The 12,364-nt window shown below is 35.9% G+C and overlaps 1 protein-coding gene across 2 annotated transcripts; it reads left to right on the forward strand.

The window, feature by feature from the left end:
* Positions 1-875: 875 nt before the first annotated feature.
* On the forward strand, positions 876-9,535 carry ML1 (MEI2-like protein 1). 2 transcript variants are annotated; one of them, XM_011041970.1, is made up of 15 exons: positions 876-1,369; positions 2,219-2,394; positions 2,624-2,669; positions 3,280-3,618; positions 3,936-4,342; positions 4,448-4,606; positions 4,752-4,868; positions 4,956-5,104; positions 5,365-5,447; positions 5,607-5,999; positions 6,468-7,116; positions 7,610-7,694; positions 7,825-7,893; positions 8,009-8,188; positions 8,851-9,535. In XM_011041970.1, exons 2-15 carry the CDS (start codon positions 2,314-2,316, stop codon positions 9,001-9,003), a joined length of 2,910 nt encoding a protein of 969 aa, XP_011040272.1. In that variant the 5' UTR covers positions 876-1,369; positions 2,219-2,313; the 3' UTR covers positions 9,004-9,535. The 2 variants fall into 2 exon arrangements, with proteins under 2 accessions (XP_011040272.1, XP_011040273.1); XM_011041971.1 differs by lacking the exons at positions 876-1,369; positions 2,624-2,669 and having other exon boundaries at positions 2,306-2,394.
* The last annotated feature ends 2,829 nt before the right edge of the window (positions 9,536-12,364 follow it).

The following is a 12,364-nucleotide window of genomic DNA, read 5'->3' on the forward strand; positions in this document are numbered from 1 at the left end:
GCAAAACGATTTTTCAATAGTCAAACCTCCTATCATATTTATTAGACCGATTTGACTTATGATTCACTTCAAAATTCAAATAGTGAGCTGGGTATGCCAGATTCATAAATGGAAAAATAACTCTAATTTATTAATTATTTTTTTAATAAAATTAATATATTTTTAAATAAAATTAAAAAACAAAAATAGTTAATCATATCTTACTAGGATTTTGATTAGATAACTAGAGTTTGATTAAATAAACTCTTAATACAACTTTTAATATATTTATAAAAAAACCCCTAACTTAGATTTACAAATGATTAAGTTGATTCAACAAGCTAATCAACATTTCAATAACTATATTTACAATATAAAGGTGTCAATGTAATATTTAATACAATGATAATAATTATATTTTAAAATATTTTTATTTAAAAATATATTAAAATAACGATAGGAAGTCAAAACGATTTAAAAATATAAAAAATTAATTTAAAATAAAAAATTTAATTTTTTTTAAAAACAATTTTGAACCATAAAAACAAATACTATCTAAAAATCTATGGTAAAGTTATTTTTTAAATATTTTTTTAAAATAAATTATTATTTTTTAGTTAAACATCAAAATAATAATAAAATATAAAAATATTTTAAAATTAATAAAAATTAAAATTTTTAAAAAATACGATTGAACTTTAATCACAAAGACAACATAATTACATGGCACAAACCAAAGATGCCCTTTTTATTCCCCGAATCAAAGTCGAATCAAAGTCCAATGCCAGTCTTGCATTAATCCGTTCCGTGTTATCCACACACATAAAAGAAAAAAGAAAAAAGAAAAAAAGAAAAGAAAAGAAAAAAAAACCCTTGCCATCAGATCAGAGTCTTACATTATACTTACCCACACCCGCCTGTTTCTTTCCTGCCTTGTCTTCATTTCAAACCAAACCTCCCTCAACAAACATCTCTCCTTCTCTCTAACAACCCCTCTGTTTCTCTCTCTAAACTCACTGAGTCACCGGCGACCGCCAATTCTCGCCGGAATTTTCACTTCTTTTACCTCCGGATTTCAAATTATGTCATAACAAAAGTATATTCTGTTTCTCTCCTTTTTGTTGTTTCTCTCCCTTAATTTGTATCTTTCTCTCTCTTCATTCCAAAAAGCTTGTGCTGGCGAATAGAAAAGAAAAATGAGTCTCTTGTAGATCACAAAATTGAAATTTCATTTTCTCTTTCACGTTCTCTTTCTCTCTTCGATCCTTCTTATTTAATTGTGTATTTCTTCCTCTTCTTCTTCTTTTCTCCTCGTAATATTCACAATTCCCGGGGAGAGAGGGAAATTGGAGGTGATGAAGGTGGTTTAGCCTTTTGTTTTTCTGGAAAGGTGGGTTTTTTCTGTTTTATTAGACTAGGTCAAATTCTGGTCATAAGGAATTGGACTTTTTTTTAGTGATTACTGTTTTTTTTAAATTGGGATTTTTTAGCTTAATTTTGAGGTTTAAGTTTATAATCAATTTCAAAGTTTGAATTTTTTTTGTTCTGGTTCCTTTAGGTCGGTCAGACAGGGATTTTTTTTTTTTTTTGTAAAAAACTGAGCTCTTTTTGTGTTTTAGCTTTTGATAGTTTGTCTTAAAAATGGTTAATTTTAAGTAATTACAATTCCTTCAAAACTGGAGCTTGCTTGCTACCTTTTCTTCTTGCTTGATCTGTTAAATTTTCTTTCTGTCTTTGATTTTTTCTAAAAATGGGAAAATTCCCTCCTTTGTTTTCTGCAAAGCCATTAAGGTTTTAATATTTTATTTTTGAGTTAAAAGTAATCAGGAAGTTATTATAATTATAATTCTGTTTTCAGAAATCAAAGCATTTGCATTAATGATTTGGTTGTTGGTGGGTTAGCAACAGTTTTTTTTTACACACACACACACACACACGACGATACTGAATGTAAAAGAGTCATTTTCATCTAGGTGTTTTTTTTTTTGACATAATCTCTTTTGGGTTTGCTAACTTGACAAGAAAGCACCAACCTTTTCGTTTCACTGAACAAGTAGTTGTTTTATGGGTTCATGCATCTTTAATTTTGATAACTGTTTTCCAGTGTTTATAATTTAAAATGATGTGGGCTTTAAACTGCCCCCCTCCTTTTTTGTAACAATTTAAAAGATATCAAAGTCTCTTAACTGTTTGTTTTGTTTGAAGAAACTGACTTTTGACGTTTTTGAGTTCTCTACAGAAGAAGGGCAAGCAATGAGCAGCGGACAGAGCCAACAATTTTGATAGTAAAAGAGATTTTTGTTGAGAGTTTCTGGGTGTCTCTAAAGCTGCACCATGCCGTTTGAAGTTATGGATCATAGGGGTAGTACTGCTGCATCCTCCCACTACTTCGATGACATCCATTATCCTGCTGAGGTAAGTTCAAATATATATCTGGTGACCCTTGAGATTGCATTGTATTAACGTGAGCTGTATTTGGATTATCTTTCTGTTTATGACTTTGTGGCCTTCATTGTACCTAAAAGAAGTGGTATTATCTTTCTGTTTATGACTTTGTGGCCTTCATTGTACCTAAAAGAAGTGGTACAGTGATAATCTTTTTGTTTGTTATTTAAGTAATTTGTTTGCAATTTGTATTGGACAGAGACAAATTGGGTTTTGGAAGCCTAATGTGATGCCTGATCACCAAGGTTGGTGCCATTTATTTATTTGCCTTTTGAACTACTCCAATCTGCTAATTAGTGTCCTTTAAAAGTCTCCTTCGATGGAGTTGGCTTTTGTAGTGGGTCGTAGCTAACATGGCTTAACTTGGACCTTTTTTATGTGAAAGTCAAGTCATTGGAGAATTGGAGTGCTCCAAATGGAGTGAATGTTTGAGCACATACATTGAGTGAATGATTTATGTCATTTTAAACTGAATTAACATCATCAGTAGCTTTCCATACCTGTCGCTGGTATTTCTATGGCTGTTTAGATTTCATGTTTGTTGTATATGGAGATTTATATCTTACTCCACTCAGGTTCAGATCTTTTTTTCAATCTTTGTTTCCCGTTGCTGTTGCAGTGTTGTGAAACAACAGTGAAATTTTTCATAATGTAATCACTGGCATCGTGTTCCTGCTTCAGTGTCTAACAATTCTTAATTAATATCGTAGTGACTTATATGTTCAAATCTTTTAAATGAATCTGCCTGGTTGTGTTCTGGGACAACATGTGAAGTTTCTCGGAACTATTTAATTTCTCACCGGATTTGCCTGGAGGATATCTCTGTTTTAATTATTGTATAATCTTGTCCCTCAGGTGGAATGGATGGAAAGATACCTATTGCCAGTGGCAACTGTGTAGCTTCTTTTCCTTTGGAAAAAAATTCACCAGGTGGACCAATTCTAATGCATCATGCGGAGTTATCACGGTCAATTCTAACCAGAGATCAAAAAGAGAAGTCACTCATTAGTGGAGGAAGTGCTAATACATCCAAGCATGCATGGAGTTCCATGGATCATCATCCAAAATCCTGGTCAAGTTTGTCAATGCAACCTGCATCCTATAGTACAGGGAGAAGTAGGGTTGATATCAGTGGGACCCAGTGGGAAAGCAGTCTCTTCTCGAGCTCATTTTCTGAAATATTCAGTAGAAAGTGTAAGCCTGCTCTGTACAACATACATCTAATTTTTTTTTTTATCATGTGTTCGCTTATTTCATTCCTTACCGTATCATGTGTCAAGGAGAGCTTTTGTAATGGATGTCTTGTTATCATCAAGTGAATGTATATGTAAATTGCGAACTCTATTTTTTTGGGATAAATATTTGAACATGTTTAAATTTTGTCATCTTATATCTTTTCAGCACTGCATTTTATCAGTTGATTCTTTTTTTCCTTGCTTCCAGCCTTATCTAAAAGAATTAAAGTTACCAATTGCCATGCGTTTGACAAAATCCACTCTGCATATTTGCAGTGAGGTCATCAAGAAATCACATTCAATCTCATCAACCTGCTAAGACCATCACTTCTTCCCATGAGGAAGAAGAGCCTTTTGAATCACTTGAAGAACTTGAGGCGAAAACTATAGGAAATCTCCTCCCCACTGAAGATAACCTATTTTCTGGAGTGACTACTGAATTTGGGCGTGATGCTCAGATCAATAACTTGGATGATCTGGAAGATTTTGACCTGTTTGGCAGTGGTGGAGGCATGGAATTAGAAGGGGATGTGGCCCGTGGAAATTCTGGTCTCGTCAGGGGAGTTTCCAATGGTCAAGGGGACTCTAATGGTTCGATTGTTGTTGGGCATCCTTCTAGAACACTTTTTGTCAGAAACATCAATAGCAATGTTGAAGTTTCTGAATTGAAGGCTCTTTTTGAGGTGCATATTGTTCTACATTCTGCAGTAATTTATTTGACTTTTGCATTAGCTAGTCCATCCAGTTTATCTTGCATGTCATCTGACATTTGTGTTTTGTTCTGTCAGCAATATGGAGATATTCGAACTCTCTATACAGCCTGCAAGCACCGTGGCTTTGTGATGATTTCTTATTATGATATAAGAGCAGCTCGAAATGCAATGAGTGCACTTCAAAATAAGCCATTGAAGCATAGGAATCTTGACATACATTATTCAATTCCAAAAGTGCGTCAGTATTATATTTTTATCTTGAACTTATGGGCTTGATTAAGTTTGTTTGCCTGATTTCTGTGTACATATTTGATTGCTGTACCTGCTCATTTGACCTTTTTTTAGCTTGGTGTTTCTTTTTGGCTATTTATTCTATCAGGACAATCCATCAGAGAAAGATGTGAACCAGGGCACTCTAGTGGTCTTTAACCTTGATTCTTCTGTTACAATTGACGAGCTTCGTCGAATATTTGGTGTTTATGGGGAGATTAAAGAGGTAGTTGGTTTACGGAGTATTATTTCAGTTTTTACATAAAGATGAAAGATTTCCTGCTTCATAATGTTATTTGTATGTGGTTTGCAGATCCGTGAATCCTCACATAAGCATCATCACAAATTCGTAGAGTACTATGATATTAGGGCTGCAGAAGCAGCCCTTTCTGCACTAAATAGGAGTGATGTTGCTGGCAAGCAGATCAAGATTGAATCAAGTCACCCAGGGGGCACTAGAAGGTATTTCACTTCACATGTAACAGTTGCTACATCATAGTTTCCTGTTAAGATTGAAATTAACTTCTAATGGGGCTTTGTGGATCTAATATTTATCATGTGGTCTTAAAAAGGCATAATCCAAATTGCTTGCTACCTTCCGTCCTTTTCAACTCCTTGCTTCTATCTTTCCTCTGCTTGAACTTGGATTGCTTGCAGATTTCCAACTGTTCTTCTCCCTCTTTATCTGCTGCTGATAATTTATTCAATTTTTTTATTGGCAGCTTGATGCAACAGCCTGAGCATGAGCAAGCTGAACGTAATCTTTTACAGAGCCCCTTTAATGACTTATCATCTGGACCATTGGGTAGGATCTTGTCTGACACGATTTGTTTCAATTAAATGGGCTGAACTTGTTTTCCTTAAAGGAGTTTTTTTTCTCATCCTCTGAAAGCATGTTTCACAGCCGCATCTTGTTTTCCTTAAAGGAGTTTTTTTTCTCATCCTCTGAAAGCATGTTTCACAGCCGCATTTTCTCCTGGAGTATCAGCATCTAGCTACATGGCTAATGGATCTTCTCAGGTTTTACATTCTGCTATCCCATCACAGCTGGGTGCATTCGCTGAACTTCACAGGAGTTCTAGTGTTTCAAACAACTTACCATCTCCAGTGACAGCAAGTGCTGCTAAACAATTCTCCATAGATGAAATGAAGTTTGGCAACAAATGTATTCCAAGTATTCATCCTCATTCCTTGCCAGAGTACCATGATAGTTTTGCCAATACTATTCCATACAACTCTCCAAGCACTATCAGAGACATGCCCAACAGTTTCACTTCCAAAGTGACAGAAGGAATTAACAGCTTACATATTCGAGGGGTAGGGTCAAACGGGCAAATGATGGAGCTTAATGGAGGGGGTAAGTTCAGATGATCATCATGTGCCATGCACCATTTCATCTATACTTTCTTTTTCATGTTGTCTTTTCAAAGAGGGATGAAAATCAGTAACTGAATTTTTTTATGATGAGAGAATTTTAGATTCCTGATTTTGAAGATGGCTTGGGGATTTTTAAAAATTGGATATTGACGGGCTTGTAAATGTGAAAATATGTCCTCGATTCATAGATAAATATAAAAGAACAGCTATTGTAATGCTTCAGGCATATTGAATAATTATGGTGTTCTAACTTTGTTATAAAAGCGTTAATGGAGAAAACCCATTTTGCTGCAAGTACTGTTGGTCCATGTGCTAACTGAACCAGTTATTATTATTATTATTATCTTTAAAAGTTCAAATCTAGCTTAACTTTGCTATAAAAGCTTCCTCAATTTTTAATTTACTGATTGTTTTGTTATTTTCATTATTGTGTGGGATCTTTTTCAAGTTTTTGGATCTCCTGGAACTGGAAGCTGCACTCTTCCTGGGCATCATTATGTATGGAAGAATTCCAAGTCAGGTCAGCAACATCCTTCAAATGCCATGATTTGGTCAAATCCACCATCATTTGCCAATGGTGTTCATGCTCATCATGTTCCACACATGCCTGGATTCCCTAGAGGACATACAGTTATGCTGAACTCTGCACCTGCACCCCATCATATTGGATCTGCACCAGCTGTCAATCCTTCTCTATGGGATAGGCGGCACACGTTTTCTGGGGAGTCTCCTGAAGCTTCTAGTTTTCACTTGGGTGCTCTTGGGAGTGTGGGTTTTCCTGGTAGCTCTCCACCACATCCAATGGAAATTGCCTCCCACAACATTTTCTCTCATGGTGGAAGTTGTATAGACATGACTAAAGGCACTGGCCTACCCACTTCTCCGCAGATTTGCCAAATGTTCCCTGGGAGGAACCCAATGATTTCAATGCCAGCCTCTTTTGGTTCTCCTAATGAGCGTGTGCGGAACTTCTCACATCGTAGAATTGAATCGAATTCAAATCATTCAGATAAGAAACAATATGAACTTGACATTGACTGCATACTGCGTGGCGATGACAACCGGACCACATTGATGATAAAGAACATTCCAAACAAGTATGTGAAAATCCTGCCCATCCAACCTTTTTCCTGTTTGCCTTCATGATCTGAATTCCCCCCTCACCCCCAAAAAATAAAATAAAATAAAATAATTATGTCTTAAAGGCTAAGGTTATTGGTTGATGTGGCAAACTTGCTATGTACGTCTTGTTTTTTCATGATTTCCATCCATGCTGGTAATGTTTTGAGTTAGTTTTCAATTTCTCTGATTGGAACCGCCAGCAACCTTACAGCATGTGGGAACACCCCACCAGACCAATAGGATGTTTTTGGTCCAGGCCATCTAATTCAACCATGTTAATAGACTGGGGCTTATTACATAACAAGGTGGTGTTCACATTCGTTGCATGTCAAGTTTGCTGCTTTTGGCCATTTTTATTCTTGGTTTCCTATGGAATCTGACAGCATTTGGATCCCTTGGGTGCATTTTCCGTGTTCTTTGCACTTTATATTTTTTTTGTCTTCTCATGTTATTTGGTGTCTCTTGTAGATATACTTCAAAGATGCTTCTGGCTGCAATTGATGAGCAGTGTCGAGGAACCTATGATTTTATTTACTTGCCAATTGACTTCAAGGCAAGTGAATTTTCTGGTGGATCAACCTTAGTATATAATATTATGGTGCACAATGCACACATGTATATGAGATTACTTATTGCTTTCCTGTTTTTAAGCTCTAATTGAGATTTACAACATGATTTAACAGAACAAATGCAATGTGGGCTATGCATTCATCAATATGATCGATCCCCAACAGATCATTCCATTCCATAAGGTGTGTTATTAGCTTGAGTGGAATGATAGTAATTTGTGTTCATTGGTATGAAAGGAATTCTCCTTCTTGCATGTGAGATGTAGAAGCTAACAGTGGCTGAACACGTCTTCTGTAGGCATTCAATGGAAAAAAGTGGGAGAAGTTCAACAGTGAGAAAGTGGCATCTCTTGCATATGCTCGTATTCAGGGAAAAACTGCTCTTATTGCGCATTTCCAGAATTCAAGCTTGATGAATGAGGATAAACGCTGTCGTCCTATACTCTTTCATTCTGATGGTCCCAATGCTGGTGATCCGGTAAGATACTTTGACATTCAGTTGGCCTGTCAGAAGGACTAATCATTGGCTACCTTGGGTTGTTCTTTGTATGTCTTCTGATCATGGTTATACTTCCTGAATACTGATTCTGGTATATTACTTCCTAAATAATGGTGCTGCCAGATTAGCTGGTAGAGATCTTTTGAATGCTATAATACTGCCTCTGATTCAAGCATCTTTTTGAAGTGATATATCTAATTAGGGCTAATAACCAAATGCTTGCATGTTGTTACTTATTTTCTAATAGTTCATCTGATAGTAACCAATTTAGAATTTTTATTTTTCCCAAAAAACAAGCGAAAAATAATGGATCAACTGAAAGCATGTCACAGATGATAAATCCCACATCATTATGAGAATAAAAAATACCAAAGAAATTAGGAATACTAGGAAGGTTGAAGTTGTGGCGAACTCTGGTGTTTGGTGATTAGGATTTTTCTACTGGTTATCTTCTCTCTCTGGACGACAAGTTTCAAGTATGTAGTTGTGGCTAGTCATACTTCAGTACACAAAAATTTATGAAAGAGGATTGATTTTTCAGGACTATTTTCAGTGTTATTCAGCATTTTAGCTTTTCAATAACTGATTGTTTCACCTTTTTTTTTTTAATGGTTGTTAAAACAATTTTTTTTTCTTTGCAGGAACCATTCCCCATGGGCACTCATATTCGATCAAGGTTGGGTAAACCTCGATCCAGTGGCAGTGAGGAGAACCACCATAGTGGGAGCCCTTCCACTTTGGCTAATGGAGAGGACTCTCCAAATGGAATACACTCTCCATCCAGTTCCGATTGAGTAGTTTTCTTTGCCATACTAACTCCAACCCTGTATGGGTGCAAAATGTCGTATCCACCCCAATTCTGTATATTAGGGGTGACCTGACAAGTGACAACTTCCTTTTTGGCTATAGAGACTCCATTTACCAAGTTCTGAACGCCAGAGTGTATCTTCAGAATCAAGTGGGTTCAGAATTTTCTTTGTTCCCACACAAATTTACCCATCTAGCCTAATTATGATTTTTAGAGGATGGCTTAACAAAGGCTTCAAATTTCGGATATTTGAACCAAACAATTTCGATGTACAGAAGCTCTCTATCTGTGCAGGAGAGGAGGGATTTTCCCTGTTTTTTAAAGTTTTGTATCTCTGCAATTTCATTTTTCCTTGTATGTTTTGGGGTTCCTTGTTGGTTCTGTTTCTTGTTCCAGTCCCTAGGTCTGGCATGATTTCTCAAGGAGAGTAATTGCACGCTAATGCATCCTCCTGATTGTAGAAATTTTTGAAGTCCTCAGAATGCTATTAATAACAATACTATTTATTTGTCATTTCATCTCCTGTGTATTTTTTTTTTTTTTGGTTTTCTCGCAATGGGAGCTGGGGAGCTTTTTTTTTTTTTGGTTTTCTCGCAATGGGAGCTGGGGAGCTTGGACACCTGCCTGCATGTTGATTCTAGTTATATACCAATTAATAACTCGAGAACAAATTTGGACGTCATGAAACTACAAAATGTGTAGTAATAACCCGCCTTTGGTCGATGATTGAAGATAAAGTAATTCAAAGTTGTGAAACAGGATTAACTAGAAGGCATAAATATCCTTCGAAAATTGCTGCTTCAGTTGCAGAGGCAATTCCTTATTCGGTGGCACTCGTGCAAGAGGAAACTAGCAAATATTAGAGAGAGCTGAAGAGCTCCTGGTGATGCCTTGGCGGCAAACTTTGACGTTGTCCATGAGACAACAACAGAAAATATCAAGGGCCACAGCTGTGGTCCAGAGACCACAATACCTAACGAAGCTGTAGCCATGCTTCCAGAGATCAATTCCAACACAATTAAACCTTACTTGCTTAACCATCCACGGCTTGTCTAAAAGCTAATAAAACATCACTTTTACAGCACAAAGGAACATCATTCGATATCAACTGCTGAAACATGGCCAGGGGGCAAAGTAGCCTAGAGCATATCACATGCAAACAAATCAGACAGATTCATATCCCCTGCCAGCATTTTGAGTGAAAGCATGCAATCTCATCAATGAAGCTGATTTGCTCCTGTAGAAAAAGGTAATTTTGAGGTTGTCCAAAATAAAATAAATACTAACCTATACAATTGAATCCTGGTATCCTACGTAAATGAGCTTAACTCCCTTTCTGTCGCTACCCTAAGTTTTCTATCATCAAAATCTGTATTGCTAGATGCTAGTGGAAAAAATTAATCAATTACTCAAGGCACATTAAAAAACAAGTTCTTCAATCTCTGTCACCAAGCTTCAATGACTTCATCTTCTCTGCATTCTGCTACCTGAACTTCCAACGTGTCATTTTTTCTCTGTGGGTAAGGTTCTGCAACAGTTTCTTCTAGGAGCCTACTCAAAACACAAATGGAAAATCAGAACTATAACTTTGTCACGTTAGTTCTTAGGAACTTCAAATAAAACTATAGTTATAGAACTTTCTTACTCCATCCCATAGGTAAAGGTAAGGTTTAGGTCTCTTATGAACCTCCACTCGATCTATTTGTAAAGGACGGCCTCTTTCCCAATCACAAATGTGAAACATACATTCTCGTAGCACGGTCGGTTGCTGAATGTGAAACCTTCAGGATTAACTGTTAGGTATCAAATGAAAAAGGTTCTGGCGATCATTTATATTTCTCGTGGATAAAGTATGCCCCGAAATACTTGAACTGCACAGCCCCAAGATACAGATACACTCCAATTTCGTTTTTTGGCATGGCAAATGGATTTTTGCATGAGTGCAGCAGGGTCTAGTTTGGCCGGAACCCTGAGCTTTTCTAGGACTCGCAACCTACTCTTGTGAGGAATTGTTGGTTGTATCTTGTTGAAACAGTGGAAGTAGACTAAAGGGGTTATAGGATGAGCTGCAAGGAATCCAAATATGTCGCCGTAGAAATCATTCTGGCAAGAAAAATTTTCAAAAATAGATTGTCAAAAGATCAAACATTGCAAGAATACGTGACGTGAACGCAAAATTATATTTGATAGACGTACGAATGATTATGAACAAAATAAAATATAGAAGTGTAAAATTTGCATATTAAAATAATAATAATTATATATTATTTTTTAAATTTAATTTATATTGAGTTTTGAAACTAAATAATAATATTATAACTTTAACTACAAAACTCATGCCTATCCTGATAGATTAACATAGGATTTAGTTGAGTTAGACTTGGACAAGTTTAAATTTAATAATAATAAAAAAAAATCAATCTAGGATCTAGTTGATTTGGACCTGAACTAGAACTAGTTCAGTTTTAAAAAAATAAAAAAATAATTAACCCGATCTAAATCGATCAAAAACTCAAGTTGACCCATAATTAGGTTAATTTGAGGAAAAATTCGAGTAAAAACCCTATTGATTTTTTTTTAAAAAAAATATTTATTTTTGATTAAAACAGCATCGTGTTAATCTTTTTTAAGAAAAACAAATTAGAGTTAGCTTATTTAGACTTGGATTGACTCTCTTGATCAATGATTTGAGTTTTGCAATAAATCAATTTTTGATAAGATTTTAAAACTATAATAATAATTATACGATCATGAATCCTTTCATTAGAGCTATATAAATCAGAAACCAGAGTTTTTAAACCCGTCTGGTGGCCGACTCGACCGAAGACCCGGGTTTTAAGTTTTGACTGGGTTACCTGGGTCAATTCTATTTTTTTAAAAAAATCAAAATGACATCGTTTTAGTACAAAAAAACAAAAAGCATATGGTTATAACTGGATTTTGACCGAGTTGTCAGGTCAACCTGCTGGGTTTTGACTTTCTCTATTTTTTCTTAAACCATGCCCGAATCTAATTCTAAATCGGTTGGATCACAAGTCGACTCGTTTGGCCGAGCCGAGTTTTGAAATTATGGTATAAACCAGGATATCTCTCAATACAACTGTCCTGCATCTTTGCTGGAGCCTTTGCTGATGGATAACATGTAGCAAATCCACCACCAACATAAGCCATACCACAATTGAAAACTATATTCTGCTTGTGACTCTCTGATGTGCTCCTTCCTGCATAATAATACCGATCATGCTCACCCTTGATAAAACCCTAATCAAATTATCAGGAAAAAATAGAGTATCATTGTCTCCCATCACAAACCACCTCATGCCCAGCTTCGAAGTCTCTGATACTAT

This window comes from Populus euphratica, unplaced genomic scaffold, assembly GCF_000495115.2.
Source record: "Populus euphratica unplaced genomic scaffold, PopEup_1.0 scaffold133.1, whole genome shotgun sequence".
Taxonomy (NCBI): Eukaryota; Viridiplantae; Streptophyta; class Magnoliopsida; order Malpighiales; family Salicaceae; genus Populus; species Populus euphratica.